We start from the raw sequence: 19,238 nt of genomic DNA on the forward strand, positions 1-19,238 counted from the left end.
GTTTAAAGCATACTAAGCCACTTTAAGCACTCCATACTGCACATAATTGCCTTTTGCACGACATACATTCCTTATACACAAGCAGACACACTCTCACAATCGTGTGTGTATGGGTATATACATGTATTGTATATGGGTCATTGATGGATAAGAAAAATAACTTTTTAATAGGCCAATTTTAAAATACCAAAAATATGGATATGTTTGGCCATTTTCTAAACCTTTGGAATGTAGTGTACACATGCCTTTATAAAGAAAAGTAAACAACAAGTTGTCATTTTAGTGTTTTTACACTTAAGTTAATAAAACATAGCCTTAAAAAAGTCATCTGGGGCGACCGTAATATATCTCAGAATTCACATTTTTATGCATCATTAAGACTAGTTGAACTCATATCAGTAAGTAGATAAACTGATGAAGAAAGATAAACTTTGGTGCCCTTTCATTTTATGAAAACTATTATTTCACAAGTTTATTCTATAATATCAGAGTCTCCTTTATTATCCAGTTAAAATAAATGTTTATCCCTATAAAAGGAATGGAAAATGGCTGAATTTAGAAAAATAATTATACTTAAACAATTAACTCTATGTATATAATTGATGTATAGAATATGAAAACTACAAATATAGGACATATATCTATCATTTAAAACACTCAGCAGTGGTCGCCCCACATGATACTCGGCCGCCCCATATGATGTTTTCAAGTTTACTCAAGTATAACAGGCTAACGGTTAGCCTCAGAAACCAAAAAAGCTTCTTCTAGTGACAAAGCACTATCAAATGTATCATTAAAATATAGATTTGTGGAAAAAAATTATAATTTACAGTTTTGGGGTGGTTGCCCCACATGATGACCAAAAGTGACTACGACATCACAGCAGTTAAAAAACAGCTTTTTCTTACTATATGAGAGACTGATTTACTATACAGTTGTTTCCAGGGGGTCTTCACTTGTGTCTGGCGGATGCAGTATCCCATCCTTGAGATGTTTTTTAAAATAAAGGTCCCAAAATTGTGGTTTGTTGATGGTCGCCCCGGATAAAATGGATAGAATCAACATAATTCGGACAACATTCGTTTGTATATCATGATAGAAATATATGAGCAAATGCTTTATAGTTTTGCCAATGGGTGTAAAACATGTTTAAAATTATGCCAACTAGGAAAAGGGATATATTTAAGTTGATTTAAAGTGTTTTTAAACCAGTTGTCCTGACTAAAGTCAAGGCCGGACGGTCGCCCCATATGGTGTTTTGGCACTTCGGATAGCAGAAAAATGATGAAAAACTTAAAAATTTGGAGAAGTTAGAGTGGTTTGGTAGGTAAAGAAGGTATAACAAGTAGATGAGAAATTTTTATGTATTTTTTAGTTTTTTCTGCAAAATAAAATTAACCCGGACAGAAAAAGGGGGCGTCACGTCATTGACCCATATACATGTCGGGGAGGGGGGGCTTTTTTTGTACTTTCATACTGTACTTAACCTGAGTGCGCGCGCTGAACTGATGTGTGCCGCTCCCTCTTTCTCTCTCTCTCTCGCCGGCATCTCAGACAGACAGAGAGAAGGACAGAATGTGCTTTCCTCTTGAATAGTCCCAAGCAGATACCTGTACTGATAATAATGATAATGATAATAATGATAATATCATCCAAATTACCCAATGACATTAATATCCAGTATCAGGATCTCATAATTATAAGATAGTAAGTCATAATAATGTAGCGTTTTTACGCCCGAAAGGATGGTGGAGAGACGAGTAATTAAATTGCTGCCCAATGCAAATGGCTGGGAATATTTTATTTAACTCACACAGGGTAACCAACTGCATAACAACACACACCACATCACACATATCCTGGCTGAAGCCACTAAAACAAATACCTTTTCCCAACAGGGTGAACACATAACAGCCCCTCCCGCAAAGCATGATGGTTCCCAAGCGAAACCCTGCCCCCCGTCACAATAATATAATTAATATAATTATTCATTATATTAAGTTTCTACCGCAATGAGACTTTGGTACATTTTTTATTTGATACGGGGTTTCCCATGCTTTTTCCATGGGGAGGCAGCAAGGGAAAACGTTGAACAATGGGTGACTACAACCAGCTATAAACACTGCTCATTTTTCACCCTCCCAATAGCTCTTATTTTGGATCAGACTACATACTCCAGCATTCTTCCCTACATGTATTAATGTAGTTGTAATAAACCCTAGTTGCAAGGCAGTTGTATATCCAACCTTGGCACTTAAGGCACCTTAATTTAATGTTTAGAGAAACACATTATGCTAGACCATTGACTCTAAAACATTCCATTCTAGTAGCAAATTCTGCTTCTGCCAGATTTATTAACAACTTTTTAAAATAAATTAGCTTAAAGGACAGCGGCAAGATGTAATAAAGTGGTGGTTGGATGACATTTCACTAGACTTTATAACGGCAGTGATCCCTACAGCCACAGAGGCGCTCATCCACAAAACCATCTTAAGCAAGGGTCTGGACGAACAGCAGGGGGCGCCATTCTACACGAAATAAGCCGACAAGAAATCACTGTATATAGAACGTTCTCTAGGCTATAGTAGTTATTTTAGGTATTATTTTATAACCATTAGGGAAATTTTCACCATTGAGCTGTAAAATATAGTAATGTGATTTAAGATGAACATACACTAATGACAGATACATTTATAAAAATCTACTTTAGTTTTTTAACGATGCAATATATACGTTTTGGTATTAAATTATGCTGCTTTCAATGTAGATTCATGACTTACAAACAGTTAAACAAGTGATCAACCAAAAACACGGACTGATTATTTATTTACAGCCTATTTTTTTTTTTTTTTTTTTTTACTTTAGATTAATAATCGTTTAATGTGTGGTTATGTAAAACAAATAACGAGGTGAGGTTAAGAGAATATTGGGGAAACGTTATGGGAACGTTTGGGGAACGTACAGTACAGCCCCTAAGTTCCTGAAAACCTTCTTTTATACACTCCCGTACAGTAGATGGCGGTAACACGTGAGCACGGCGGTTTGCGACCTGCCAGTTAAATCAAAGAAGATAAAGAGACTGTTGAAGAAGAAATGCAGAATTTGTATATTTCTTGCGTTAACTGTTCGCTCGCGCTGTTCATTAGTTTTAACATTTTATTTACAATTTTACCTCAGCTTTAATATTTTATCTCAGGTTTTGCTGTCTGATGTCTCTAATCGCCTCTACACGGAAATATTATTGACAGATTTTTACAGAGACTGATGAGAATGAATTAAAACTAAGCTTGTTGTGTCTGAGGTAAGTTCAGCTGAAAAGTGCTTGAGGTGTTTGTTTTGAATGTTACGTACTGTAATTGGTTTTAAAGACCTGAAAGAGAAGCTTGTGTGAAGATAAACAACACTAAGAAGCTTTGAAACTACCTTTGAAAAGAATGGTCTGTAATATTGAAAGAAAGAAATACTCTGAATACATTTACTTTAATATTTTGAGATTGGAGGGAAATGATTTTATGCTTCCACCACAACCGTATAAATTACTTTTAGACAGAAGGCAGTATTTCCCCTCTGGCGTTAAATAGTAAATGACCTGAGCCTCATACATCTTTGTTGTTGTTCTGGATTTTTTTTTAAATAACCTAAATGGTTTTCATCAGGTTTGCAAAGATTTAAAATGGATTTTTGTGTGTGTGTTTGTGTGTCACAGACAAGCTGCTGCTCCTGCTGCCTCCCAGGTAAATCATTTTTCTGTTTTGTGATGTGCATGAGTTTGTTAAATGTAGGACAGGAGCTGAAATCGGCACAATGTAAAAAAAAAAAAAAAAAAAAAGTGACTTTACTCAAAAAAGCTGTGCAGCAAGTTGCCTTTGAAATTTTGAGTTGCTAAGTAAGGTCACATGTCTCCCAAATTATATTCTTTTATTAAGTTTAAAGTGTTTTGATAGTTTAAAAGACTAATTAATTTGATCAATGTGAACTTGTCACATTTTTTTACATCCTGGGTTTAAAAGTTGTGTTTAAACTTACTGAAGCAAGTTTTTTGGTTTTTAATTAACATTTGGCACAATGTAATGAAAAGAGCTGTAACTGCATGCTTAAAGGTTTTTTCCAAACTTATTTTAACCCAAAAGTAACACATAATAGCAACATTCCTTGACTGTCAAAGTTAAACCAAAAGAAACATGGCAAAATTTTACATGGCCTTTTACAGTCTAAATTTCACAAAACAAGGAAAAGTGTACAAACTATTAATAATAATAATAATAATAATAATAATTAAAAAAAAAACCTCAACAGTAGCTTCTCAGAACCAGGGAATCATGTAATGTTGCATTTGTATTCAAAGTGCTGAAACATGGCAAAATGGCTACCGCAGTCTAAACTGCACAAAACAAGCAAATGGTACATAATAATAATAATAATAATAATAATAATAATAAATAAAAAATCAACTGCAGCTTCTGAGAACCAGGAAGTCATGTAAAGTGAATTGTAAGATTACCTGCTATGACTTTGCTTTTGTGAGTAACTTTGCTAACAGCTCATAGCAGAAGTTAAGTCTTAAGGGTCTATACCCTTGCAGAGCAGTGAGTGCCCAGTTCCATGAACACCTTCTCAATCACCTCAAAAGCGTACTTCAGATTTGTTTGGTACTGAAAATCCAAGGCAAACAGGTCAAAGGCCAAACTGTTAATCAACAGCAGATTGCAGATCTGGAGCAACTTGCAAAACAATCTCTTTCTCTAACACAACAGCAAAGTTTATAACACTGTTCAAAGTGGTAGGGGAGTCATCATCTTCAATCACAATAGGAATGCCCACTTTCATTCCTCTGGTCTGTCTGTCATCAGGAGTACTGTGTAATGAAAAGGACAAAAGAATATCACTTTTTAAAATCCATCTTCTATGTTGTTATATCTCTTTTTGTTCCATGAAAGTCTTGGATCGTACTAGAGTGATGTAGACAAAATGTACAGAAAAAAAAACCTTAAAATCAGTCTCTGAGCTATACAAGTTTAAGATGATTTAATTCAATTTTATTTATATAGCGCTTTTAAGAATGGTCATTGTCTCAAAGCAGCTTCAGAATAATTAAATGAAAATCTGAAAAGAAAACTTATGGAAGTGCGTATAATAGGGCTGGGCGATATGGCTGAAAACTGTATCACGATATCAGTGTTTCATATCGGTCGAAATCGATAATTATTGATATTTTTATGTCCCATTTAAAATAAGGACCAGGAGAAAAATATGTTACATTTAAAAATTTATTTTTTAAACTTAACTTTCCTCTGATCATAGTCCTCTCAGTTATTATAAATGTCAATAACCATGGAAAACTCAAAATAATTAAAATGTAAACATAAGTCTAAAGTCACAATGAACACTTAACAGTTATCTCTTAACATTTAAGGTGCAAAATGAAAGAAAATGTAAGAAATGCTTAATAAAGTGTAATAAAATAGTGCAAAGTGCATTTTCTGCTTTTGAAGAGGAATCCAGCAGACCAGCATGAGAAAACAACGTGACCCACCCAATTGTGATACTGTTACATGATTGACGTTAGTGTATTACTCCCTACGTTGCTAGGTTACCAGAGAGCGAGTGCCTTTGTTAATGCAACTGTCATGGGCAACCGGAAGTGGACAAGAAGATTAGCAGTTAGCCCTTGTAGCGTGGACGGTAAATCCAAACGCGGAAATAGTGCGAACAGGCAGGATAAGCACGCGAGTCATTGTAAGTACTCTCTCACGCCGAGAGCAAGAGTTTACACAATTATACCCGCTGTTGCGGGAGAGAAGTTGATTTTCACGGCAGCTGTTTATGGAAGTGTAGTCTAGTGCGGGCAATGCTTTATGGGAAATGCAGTCCAGCCTGTTTTCTATTAGTAGTTTTTGGTATGATTTAAGTACAGAATCCACCCGGAAGTTTGTAATATCGCCTGACAACGCAGAAAATAAAATAATGGACATGCATCGACTCGTTTGTCTTTCTCATCAATGCATGAGCATGAATTAACGGGCTGTTGCACTGCCGTGAGAAACGATAAAATAAAGCGGGGAAGCTAACACCGCGTTCTAGCAACACGCACTCAATCAGGAATTGAACCCAAAATCACATAAGATCCAGCGAAGCGTCGGAAACGGCATGGGCAGACTCAATGACTGAGCAATGTGAAGCGCCATCTTGTCTCCTTTTATACTTCCTGAATCGCGACCAACGTACTACTTCAGGGTCCTAGTGCGCGGAGCGAGTGCGCATGACAGCAACCAAACTAGCTTCGCGACCTCTGTTTTCTTTCAACAATGAATAAAAATCATCGGATGTTTAATCGAACACATTTTTTTTATCGATGTGTCTATCGCCCTAGCGTATGTGTAAGAAAAATGTGTCTAGATAATAATGAGATTGTCTCTGATTAGCAAGCCAAGGGTGAAGGCAACAGTGGCAAGGAAAAACTCCCTGAAATGGTAATAGGAAGAAACCTTGAGAGGAACAGGGAACCCATCCTCATTTGAGTGATAACAGATAGAGATGATATAACATCACATGCATTATGCAACTGAAAGTTCAATATAACAAAAGTTATTTAAATTAACATGAAGTAAAGTTCAGCACAGGAATGAGTCAGCAGGTGCAGGGGGCAGATGGGGTCTGGATCACTGGGAGCACAGGAGCAGCATGTTTAGCTCCAAATCATAATAAAGCAGAATCCAGCTACAGCTGGTCCTTCTCTGGATGCCACAGGATCCTTGCAGGGTTGGCCTTTGTCTACTGAAGCTGGCACAATCTCCAGCTGCCTCTGATCAGCTAAAGTAAGAAAATAAGAGCCTGAGTTCAAATGAGTAAGAATTAAGATATTTGAATAATTTTTGTCAAAGTGCCTGCAGATGCAACATACAGATCAATGCAACATACTCACCAGACATGTTCTGAATAGTGCAGATGAATCATCAAGAAAAAACACAGCGAGACCTTCCAGGGCAGTTTTTATGTGAGCCACAATTTCCCAGTGAAGTCTGGGAAAAAGGGTGCCAATGTTATGCATTGTCACTTTTGATACACTTGCAGGTATTCATAATGTACAATGTTAGAAAGTCTCTAATAATGAGAGAAAGATTTAAAAATATGTAATACTTTTTGCATTAGGGCTGCAACAACTAATTGATAATTATCGATGATGAAATTCGTTGTCAAACGGCGTTATCGATTAGTTGGGCTGGTCACGTCACTGAGGAGCGCAACCACAAGATGCACAAATACACACAGATACACAGCCGCTCGCGCAATGGCGGTTACAGAAGCGTCTGCAGGAAAAAGCGTGCCTCGAGATAGCAATTTACATTAAACGCCTCTAAGAAGACGGTAACCTGCACGCTATGCAAGACTGAGCTTTCATGGCATGGCATGCATGAACACTTAAAAAGAAAACATGTTGGTGTTACGGAAGGCAAAACGTCAGCAGGGTCAGTAAAAACTGTATCTCTTCATCGCGTAAAAGTTGTATAGTTTAAGTGCTTTTGTTTAAACTGTTTGCTAATTTCGGGACAGTCGCGCTAGATCTGTTCACGCGCTACTCGCTAGCATCACATTGCGCAATCACCTCATGAGCAATAGTGAGTAGTTAAATGGCGCTATTTTAGATTAGCTTAATTTACACAGTGCGAATAACAGTAGAATATTACATTTAGTGATTGTTGTGGTTTTCGGCGAATGCAAATAACAGTACATTTGTCACTATTAGTTTTTTGCATTTCTACAGTTTTTTTTTTATAGTCCACTACAAAGTTAACTTGTAATTTACTGTGGTTTTACTTATGCATACATAGTTTTATTATACAAAATTACATTATTTTAACTGTTTATATCTTATCAACTGAATATATCCGTGTATTTTTTAAACTATATATATATATATATATACTGTATATATTATATACTACATTTCATTTCATTCATTCATTCATTCATTCATTCGAGGTTTAAAATGTCAAAATTAAAGATTATTAAAATCTATATGTGGCCATTGCATTTTTAAAAGTTTATTTTTATACATAAATAATACCCTGATTTATGTTTTTTTTTTTTTTATAGTTATAAGCAAAATATCAAATTAAAGAAACGGTTAGGTTTTATCCGATTAATCGAAAACACAATCGCCCAACTAATCAATTATCAAAATAATCGTTAGTTGCAGCCCTAGTTTGCATATTAAAATTTTTTGCTAGTTTGCGCTCAAGTGTCTCAGCATTAAATCTGTTCTCATAATTCTAAACGTGCACAAGGTGAAGTCCCAGCTTCAGGTTCACTGTTCAGCTCAGGTTTTGTTTCATCCAAGATTTTTTGAGATTCCTTATGCATTAATCTGAAATCTTTAATGTTACTTTGTTTTCTTGCTCTATGGCTGCTAAAGCTTTAATCTTCATTTTTGTAAGGGGCAAAATACAATGTTTTTATTTCTAATATGTTTTATAGGCTAACATTTTTATTAAAATTGGCAAAAAGTTATAACTCTCTATACAAAACCGTCAAGGGATTTTCACATGATCAGATCCTCATATTAGAGGGATCCTGAAGATCATGTGACACTAAAGACTTAAGTAATGATGCTGAAAATTCAGCTATAAGTACCGTACATTCCAGTAGAAAAGTTATTTTGAATTCTAACATTTCACATTATTCCTGTTTTACTATGTCAAATAAATGTAGTCTTTTAATTTTAATAAAATAAATTGAGCATTGATGCACATAAAAGTCTTCTAAAAAAAATAATAATAATACCGGTGTAAAACTTTTTAATGGGGGGGGGGGGGGTAATGTTTTTTTTTAGCTTTACAGGTCTACAGGTGAGAGGTGAGCTGTATTCAGTGCAGTACTGTTTTCACAGATATGAGAAGAGAAGGAATGTGTGTAAACAGCTACCTCGTGCTCAGTTTGAATGGAACAGTTACTAATACTCTCTGTGATGTATGCATGGTGAGATCTCACTGCTTTAAGTTCCGTGGTGGAATGAGAATCTTCCCAAATGCTACTCTTCAATACTTCAATACAAAAAAGGAAAATTGCCTTTTTGTTTTTTATTCTATGGATTGGTCACTCAGGTTTTGCGGTTTACATGTAATTTGTGTTTTGTGTCTTTATCTGTTTGCAGGTTTTGCAAGTCACCCTGGAAATAAGTAGCTTTTGAACAGTTAAAAATAAATGTGTCTATAAATCCCAGTGTGGAAACTCACTCAATCTGGAAAACCACAGATGATGTCCCCTATGCCAAAGAGGTAATTGTTTTACTACATAGTTGTGCTAGCATATGTGTTCTGTCTGTTTCAGCTCATTAGTCTTGGCACCATTGACAGTGCTATGTGGACTCAAAGATTGAATAGTTGGAAAATATCATGAAAGTTTAGTCAAATAGATGGCATTTAATTGTCTTAAATGTTTATCGACAGACACAGTGTCTGCTGATTTAAAACGGACAAACGGGTCGTGTCTTATATGTTTCTTTTTTGTGTCTTTTACAAACCCTGCTGCCTGACTTCCCCGGAAAAGCCACAAAGCATCTTTTTGCAAAAATCACAAAACATCACGATTTTGCATGAATTAAATTTTTTAATCATCACTAAAATGTTACTTCTCAGGGTGTTAGGTTCAGGTCAAAGACAAATAAGGTGGATTTGAGCAGACAAGAGAAAATCTTAAAAGTAAAGTTATTTAGTACAGAGCAGAACTATACTTACACAGTCCAAGGTCCTGGGGCAGAGGGGTAAAACATAATCATTGGTCAAATCTAGGGTTTACATTAAGCTGGGGTGAATTAGTGATTTATGCTGCAGTATACTTTTCCACAAGATTCAGTTCTTACTCAGTCACTGTTCATCATACAGCACATGCATGTGCAGTCTTTATCATTTTACCATAATTTTCCTTTGGGATTAGTTAAAACTACAACTAATTCAAGTTGGACAGGGAGATGATGGAAGAAATGGAGATATAAACAATAAATTTTATAGGAGGTCATGGAAGATCTTTTTATTCATTTATTTTAATTTTTTATTCCCACTTTGTGTTATTCCTGCAAAATATGTAAAAGCTACACCCTTGAAGTTTTCATGCAGCTAAATTCATTGACAGTCATTGATAAATATCCGATTTATGAAGATAATCAAATTTGCATGCAGTCAAAAGGCCTTTATATATATTTTGCAGCGTTCCTGACCTTGTTAATTAATAATAATAAAATAAAAACTCCAGCTACATTTTACAGCAAGCAATTGCAGCTAGAGCCATTTAGTGGCCAGCTGTTGATATTTCTTGTTTTTTTCTCTGACGTTTTTCAGTTTGGCATGATGAGATGATGGCATTTTATATACTGTAGCACATCACAAACTTACTGCCTTGTGTACAAAGTGCAATCTTAAATCATATACCTAATAATACTCTAATGTTTTACTTAAACTGGAAAATGTAATTTGTATTGGAACAATACCTAAGCATCACAGTTTTGATTTTGTTTTTTTTTTCTTTCTCTTCATAGACAAAGAACACTGTTTCCCAAGCCTTCTTCTACCTTGGTGTGTCCACTGCCATCAATATAACCTCCATAATCAGATCAAGAGATGGCCTTTAAAGGAAGGTCGACTATGACCAGTACTAAGAAAACATTATCTGGTCAGAAGATATCCAATCAAGAAACGAAGAACCAAGATTACCAGTGCTCAGGTTGTGGGAAAAGATTTAGTCACCCAAGTAATCTGAAAAGACATCAGCGTGTTCACACAGGAGAGAAGCCGTATCACTGCTCACAGTGTGGGGCGAGTTTTACTACGTCTAGCTCTCTCCAAACTCACCAACGCATTCACACTGGAGAGAAGCCATATCCCTGCTTATGGTGTGGGAAATGTTTTACACAGCCAGGACACCTCCAAACACATCAGCTCATTCACACTGGAGAAAAGCCGTATCATTGCTCACAGTGTGGGAAGACTTTTACTAGGGCTAGTTATCTCCAAACACACCGGCGCATTCACACTGGAGAGAAGCCATATCCCTGCTTATGGTGTGGGAAATGTTTTACACAGCCAGGACACCTCCAAACACATCAGCTCATTCACACTGGAGAAAAGCCGTATCATTGCTCACAGTGTGGGAAGACTTTTACTAGGGCTAGTTATCTCCAAACACACCAGCGCATTCACACAGGAGAGAAGCCGTATTGGTGCTCACAGTGTGGGAAGAATTTTTCTACTTCTGGTCATCTCCAAATACACCAGCGCATTCATTCAGGAGACAATATGTATCTCTGCTTACAGTGTGGAAAGCGTTTAACTACTGCTAGTCATCTTCAAACACACCAGCGCATTCACACAGGAGAGAAGTTGTATCCCTGCTCACAGTGTGGGAAGTGTTTTGCTAGGGCTAGTCACCTCCAAACACACCGGCGTATTCACACGGGAGAGAAGCCGTATCACTGCTTACAATGTGGGAGGAGTTTTACTAGGGCTAGTTCTCTCCAAACACACCAGCGCATTCACACAGGAGAGAAGCCGTATCACTGCTCACAGTGTGGGAAGAGTTTTACTGCTGCTGGTAATCTTCGAAAACACCATCGCATTCACACAGGAGAGAAGTCCTAACACCATTACAGTGTGGGAAATGATTTGTGCTTTGCAGTCATTTCTAAATATACTGCCTGGCAAAAAAAAAAGTTGTCATTTCATCAGAATGGTTAATTTATTGGGCTGCAAAGTAGAGAAAACAAAGATTTGAAAAAAAAAATACTTTCAACAAATTATCAAAATCCGAAAGGATAGTGCTGAACCGTCAACTTTATAGAAAATGTGGTCAGAAAAAAATAATAATAATAGCGATCACACTTAAAGTTCTATTGCAAAAGGTCAACAGTAAGTTAGGTATGATGAATAGTTAAAGTAAAAGCATTTTCATGCACACACATTGTGATAATTAGATTAGGACTAAACAGTTGTGAGTTAGGCAGATGAAAACATCCAAAGTCAATCGGACATCACACAAAAAAAAAAGACTTGCTTTGCTTTTATTGACATAAAGCACTTGTTCTTAAACAAAGGCTTTTTGAAAAAAGGCTTGAATTTGTCAGGAAGAATAAAGATTGGACTTGAATCAAATGGTCATGTCGTCTGATGAGTGCAGATTGAGCCTACCCAGAGCGATGTGGGCGTCAGGATAAGATGGGAAGTGCATGAAGTGATGCACCCATCACGCATACTGTAGTGTCCACTGTACAAGCCTCTGGAAGCAGTGTTATGATCTTGGGTTGCTTCAGTTGCTCAGGTCTAGACTCAGCATGATTATGTGACAATAAAATGATGTCAGCTGACGACCTAAATGTACGGAATGACCAAATTATCACATTTATGAAGTCTTTTTTACCGATGGCAATATTCCAGTGGAATACAACTGGCCACCAGAGTGTGTGGTTAATCAAAGTTTTTTTTTTGGCCAGGCAGTGTTTAATCAAGATGGGGATTGGTGATGGGGTACAATGAACTGAGTTTTACCCATTACCCAGTCCCCGATTGTTGTGAACTGCTTCAAGAAGCAAGGTATTTCATCAATAATAAAAGAGCTACTTGACTGTGCTCTATGTATTGTTAATTCTGTACTATTGTTTAACATGTCTGTATGTCTCTCAGTTGACTAATCAATAGTTGTTTTAGGGCTTACCAAGATATAATAATGGTTATCTGCTGCAGACAGTACAGTATCTATAGTGGTTAGAAGCATACATTTAGACTAAGATTGGCCTGGCCAATTATCAGGGCTGATGTTCATTCTGCGTTTTTACTATCATTGGTATGCTGTATTTTTTTCAAAATCTGATTGCTGTTAAAATATATTAATTTTAAAATGTGCTACATCCAGCACTTTGGTAAAATGAATTACTTTTACTCACGTTACTGTAATTGAGTAAGTAGGTTTTTTTGTGTACTTCTACTTTTTAAAGTGTTTTTTTAAATCTGTAACTTTACTTTTACTTAAGTATGTTTTGTTGCTAAATTTTAAATCATATTCGCTACTAAGTAAAAAATAAGTGAAAAATTAAAACTAATAAAAATATTGCAACAGGGAAGTTGCACCCCGGAAACCACTGCACTGATTGATGGGCCGGGTGAACAAATGCACTAAACTCACAACAACGATGGAGACGGACAAAAAAAAAAATCTTATGACCGGCCACAACAATGTTGTATACCATTTTATGTATGTACAGTGGGTACAGAAAGTATTCAGACCCCCTTAAATTTTTCACTTTATATTGCAGCCGTTTGCTAAAATAATTTAAGTTATTTTTTTTCTCATTAATGTACACACAGCACCCCATATTGATAGAAAAACACAGAATTGTTGACATTTTTGCAGATTTATTAAAAAAGAAAAACTGATATCACATGGTCCTAAGTATTCAGACCCTTTGCTGTGACAGTCATATATTTAACTGGGGTGCTGTTCATTTCTTCTGATCATCCTTGAGATGGTTCTACACCTTCATTTGAGTCCAGCTGTGTTTGATTATACTAATTTGACTTGATTAGAAATGCCACACACCTGTCTATATAAGACCTTACAGGTCACAATGCATGTCGGGGCGAATCATGAGGTCAAAGGAACTGCCTGAAGAGCTTAGAGAAAGAACTGTGGCAAGGCACAGATCCGGCCAAACTGAGCTATCGGGGGAGAAGAGCCTTGGTGAGAGAGGTAAAGAAGATCCCAAATATCACTGTGGCTGAGTTCTAGAGATGCAGTCGGGAGATGGGAGAAAGTTATAAAAAATTAACCATCACTGCGGCTCTCTACTAGTCGGGACCTTATGGCAGAGTGGCCAGAGGGAAGCCTCTCCTCAGTGCAAGACACATGAAAGCCCGCATGGAGTTTGCTAAGATGTTGAGAAATAAGATTCTGGCCTGAAGAGACCAAGATAGAACTTTTTGGCCCTAATTCTAAGCGATATGTGTGGAGAAAACCAGGCACTGCTCATCACCTGTCTAATACAGTCCCAACAGTAAAGCATGGTGGTGGCAGCATCATGCTGTGGGGGCGTTTTTCAGCTACAGAGACAGAACAACTGGTTGCAATGGAGGGGAAGATGAATGCAGCCAAATACAGGAATATCCTGGACGAAAACCTTCTCCAGAGTGCCCAGGACCTCAAACTGGGCCGAAAGTTAACCTTCCAACAAGAAAATGACCCTAAGCACACAGCTAAAATAATGAAGGAGTGGCTTCACAACAACTCTGTGACTGTTCTTGAATGGCCCAGCCAGAGCCCTGACTTAAACCAAATTGAGCATCTCTGGAGAGACCTAAAAATGGCTGTCCATCAACGTTTACCATCCAACCTGACAGAACTGGAGAGGATCTGCAAGGAGGAATTTGAAATCGGAGCGGAGGATCCCCAAATCCAGGTGTGAAAAACTTGTAGCATCTTTCCCAAAAAGACTCATTGCTGTATTAGATCAAAATGGTGCTTTTACAAATACTGAGGACATGCTAGGACCATGTGATATTTCAGTTTTTCTTTTTCTAATAAATCAGAAAAACACAGAATTGTTGAAATTTTTTTGCAGTCAATATGGGGTGCTGTGTGTACATTTATAAGGAAAAAAATGTAACAAAAGATTTTAGCAAATGACTGCAATATAACTGATAAATTTAAGGGATCTGAATACTTTCCGTACCCACTGTATGTTGCCCTTTTAAGAGGTGCCGCCCCTCCCCAGTGTGTGCGCCGCGGAGGTGTGTGCATGAGAAGGAGAGAACTGAGTAGGAGCTCACCCTGAGTGTGCTGCTCACCCCCTTTTATTTAAAAAGGAGTTATTTTTACTCTATTGCTCTCTTCCTCGTAGACATGCTATTAATGTGTTAAATCGTCCCTGCTGCCATCTTCCTGTCTCCTCTTGCATCTGTTCCTAAAGGTGTTAACGCTCCCACCTTCCTATTCTCTCTATCTCCCTCCTCTCCCCCTAATTCAAGCCAACATCTTGTGATCCGTCTTTGCACGGACACCTCCTCTCTATCTTTCTCTCCTTTGATTCTTCAGGATCTCACCAGGACATTTACAAGTTCATGTTCTTTGTAGTAACATATGTCGATGGCACAGGCGTTTGGTCAAACATATAAAAACCCCATCTTTTGCTGTTAATAAACAGACTTTCTGAGGGCCTGTCCACACGGAGACGCGTTTTGCTGTATACGTATACATTTTTTATCGTATTGGCGTTTCGTCCACACGGATCCGGCGTTTTAGGAGACTGAAACCGCTATTTTTTGAAACCAAGTCCCAAAGTGGATAAATCTGAAAATGACACCCTTGCGTCTTCGTGTGTACGGCCAATCCGTATATTTTGTGAAACGATGATGTCATCACATCACGTGTCGGCTGCGTCACACGTAACAGCAACAACAATAATGGCGGACTACATGATTGTGTTCGTGTTGCTACAAAGCCTACTAGCTTTATTACAGCAAAATCTATTGCTTCTATGCAACTGTTATGAGCAACAAGCGATAATGGACAGCACCATCTTGGTTCATATACAGCGTGCAAGGTTATGCGCATGCTCAAAGTCTTCTTCTCCGTGTATAGTGTATCTCTATGGCAGAATTACAGCGCCCCATACTGGTCTGACATATATACTACACCGTTTTAGTGATTTCGTGTGTACGCAGATATTTCTTGAGACGACGCCGTGTTCACGAAAAAAAATGATCGGATAGGGAACGCACTGGCTTCGTGTGGATGGAGTCTGACAGACAACGTGTGTTTGTGTTTGAGTCTCTCCTGGCGCCAGAAAAGCTTACCGAAGCACAGCGGACAGACCGAGCAACTTGCCTCTTCTACTATGCAACTTTAAAAACTTTACGTTAACAGAATCAATGGTTTCTGACACACAGAAACTTGCTTTATACACATGCACAATTGTGTTATAACAAACAGTAAACATGCACATAAAAGGTTGTACATACAAAATAAAAGATACTTTATGTGAACACGGTCACAGCGTTATAGTAAACAGTACATGCGCGCACAGATGTGAACTATACATTTGGCACACGCTCACTGAGACCAAGCATAGGGGAAAGATTACCCGCAATTGTGCAATACAAGAAGCGCATGTGTGACAGTTTTTCTTTTTTTTTTTTTTTAGCTGGAGCTAGCCTCAAAACATACATATTTACATTCTAAATTATGTAATTATTGACCATCAGGCATGATTTCTTTCAAGAGACAAAACTGTTTTAGCATCGCAGCAAATCTCGTCAAATCCCCCCCCACCCCCCCGCCCAAAAAAAAACAATAGATGCAGCATAATTTCAAATGCTAATGAGTAACCAAAATGAGACTTAATTTGAAACACACCATTTGATTGCAGGCCTTTGTAAAGACACGTTGTGGAGCTTCTGAGTTTAGATTGCAATGTGTAGTGTTAGGCAACCGGCAGCAACAAATAGAAACAGCCAACGAGTATAAGGTAAATTAACTACAACTCCCAGCATGAATGCCCCAGCTCACCTAAGTACTAATCAGCCACACCTGTTCGCTATAAGCAGCCGATACAAATAGAACTCAAATGGAACAGGAGCATTGCAAAATATAGTCATGGCCAAACGTTTTGAGAAGTACATACATATTGGAAATTGGAAAAGTTGCTGCTTAAGTTTTTATAATAGCAATTTGCATATACTCCAGAATGTTATGAAGAGTGATCAGATGAATTGCATAGTCCTTCTTTGCCACGAAAATTAACCTAATCCCAAAAAACCTTTCCACTGCATTTCATTGCTGTCATTAAAAGCCCTGCTAAGATCATTTCAGTAATCGACTTGTTAACTCAGGTGAGAACGAGCACAAGGGTGGAGATCATTATGTCAGGCTGATTGGGTTAGAATGGCAGACTTGACGTTAAAAGGAGGGTGATGCTTAAAATCATTGTTCTTCCATTGTTAACCATGGTGACCTGCAAAGAAATGCGTGCAGCCATCATTGCATTGCATAAAAATGGCTTCACAGGCAAGGATATTGTGGCTACTAAGGTTGCACCTAAATCAACAATTTATAGGATCATCAAGAACTTCAAAGAAGGAGGTTTAATTCTTGTTAAGAATGCTTAAAGGCGTCCAAGAAAGTCCAGCAAGCGCCAGGATCGCCTCCTAAAGAAGATTCAGCTGTGGGATCAGAGTGCCACCAGTGCAGAGCTTGCTCAGGAATGACAGCAGGCAGGTGTGAGCGCATTTGCACGCACAGTAAGGCGAAGACGTTTGTCCGGCTGCGCGCTTATACGGCATTAAAAAAACGTTGCATGCAGCTTTTTCTTAGCATTTAATACCCAACGAACGCAAGGAAACTGCTTCTAGTGCGTTTTCTTCACGTTCATTTTACGCTTCGGAGGACCGGATATATCCCATGATCCTACATGCTATACATAGGGAAATTCGGAAAAGGGCAAAATAAAAAAAATTAACTGTTGAAAAACTTACGCGGAAATTTTTGCATTTCTTTATATACCACAAAAAAAAACTTCCTTTAATTCGACTTTGTGCAGTCAGAGTGTGAACCCGGAAGCGGCGGGCTTTCATATCCAGATCCCGACACACTGCCCCCACAGGTTAACACACAAACTACAATTTGGGCTGCAGGCTGACGTTAGACAGAGAAAAACCAACGCCGGTGTAGAAGTCAATCAAGCGCCACCACAAAATGCAACATAAACGTCTAGGACGTTCAGAGCACGTTCATTTATCCAAAAACTTAACGCCTGTGTGAACAAGGCCTAAAGCATCCTGAGACCATTCATGTGTGGGTTTGCTCCTCATCCAAGGGAGTGGGCTCACTCACAATTTTGCCCCAAAACACAGCCATGACCCTCCAACAGCAACTTCTTCCAACAATCCAACAACAGTTTGGTGAAGAATAATGCATTTTCCTGCACGATGGAGCAAGGTGCCATAAGGCAAAAGTGATAACTAAGTGGCTTGGGGACCAAAATTTTGAAATTGGCCTGGAAACTCCCCAGATCTTAATCCCATTGAGAACCTGTGGTCAATCCTCAAGAGGCGGGTGGACAAACAAAAACCCACTAATTCTGACAAACTCCAAGAAGTGATTATGAAAGACTGGGTTGCTATCAGTCACGATTTGGCCCAGAAGTTGATTGAGCATGTCCAGTCGAATTGCAGAGTTCCTGAAAAAGGAGGGGCCAACACTGCAAATACTGATTCTTTGCATAAATGTCATGTAATTGTCGATAGAAGCCTTTGAAACGTATGAAGTGGTAATTATATTTCAGTACACCACAGAAACAACTAAAACAAAGATCTAAAAGCAGTTTAGCAGCAAACTTTGTGAAAACTAATATTTGAGTCATTCTCAAAACTTTTGGCCACAACTGTACACTCTTGTGAGTTTCTCCTGATGTTACTGAGCATTTTGCATTGACTGTTTTTTTCTGTGTACAAGTGTGCTTCGATTTCCGATTCTGAGTTTGTATTTGCCCTAGTACATGTTAGTAAATCAACCGACCCCTGCCTGTTTACCAACCTCCATTCATGATTACCCATGTTTACCTTCTAAGTAGGCCATTTCTCTTACCTGCAATTGTGTCTGCCATTATATTTCTAAAAATATGTGATGTGTGTAGGTAGATTGGAAGATGTGTAGTCAGGTGGAGCTGCTGGGTTAAAATTGAAGAATGTCCTTTAGAGTAATGTTACCAATAAATCAGTTGAACACCCCCGCTACACTGCTCTCATTCAGCAGTGATTTGGCATTGAGTAAAAGAAAAAACTTGATTAGACATAACTTTAAATGAAAAAATTATTAGTCTCACACACTCACCGTCTATATGTCGTTATCCTGTATACGAGGTCATGGAGTCTATCTCAGGAGACTTGGGACACGAAGCGGGGTACACCCTGGATGGGGTGCCAATGGAAACTGTGGATGAAAACCAGAGTACCCGGGAGAAACCCACCAAGCACAGGGAGAACATGCAAACTACATGCACATAGAGCTGAAAATCAAACCTGGCTGGGAATCAAACCCTGACCCTGGAGGTGCAAGGCGACTATGCTAACCACTACACCACTGTGCTGCCTTAAAAATTTACCTGCCGATTGAAAAAAAAAAGGAAAATTGATATGGGCTAATAACATTCTTAGTGAAGTACAAGCTCTGGAAAAAAGATGTGTAAAGGTTTTTCATGAGTG

At 38.0% G+C, this 19,238-nt stretch overlaps 1 protein-coding gene across 1 annotated transcript in view; it reads left to right on the top strand.

Moving 5' to 3' along the window:
- The window catches only part of LOC128516117 (zinc finger protein 850-like), a 196,696-nt gene extending 183,621 nt beyond the window's left edge, over nucleotides 1-13,075 (top strand). The window contains exon 4 of the mRNA XM_053490420.1: nucleotides 10,702-13,075. Within this exon, the coding sequence (XP_053346395.1) occupies nucleotides 10,702-11,630 (929 nt within the window). The 3' untranslated portion in view covers nucleotides 11,631-13,075. The remainder of the gene's footprint in view (nucleotides 1-10,701) is intronic.
- The last annotated feature ends 6,163 nt before the right edge of the window (nucleotides 13,076-19,238 follow it).

Source organism: Clarias gariepinus, chromosome 28 (assembly GCF_024256425.1).
Source record: "Clarias gariepinus isolate MV-2021 ecotype Netherlands chromosome 28, CGAR_prim_01v2, whole genome shotgun sequence".
In the NCBI taxonomy this organism is placed as follows: Eukaryota; Metazoa; Chordata; class Actinopteri; order Siluriformes; family Clariidae; genus Clarias; species Clarias gariepinus.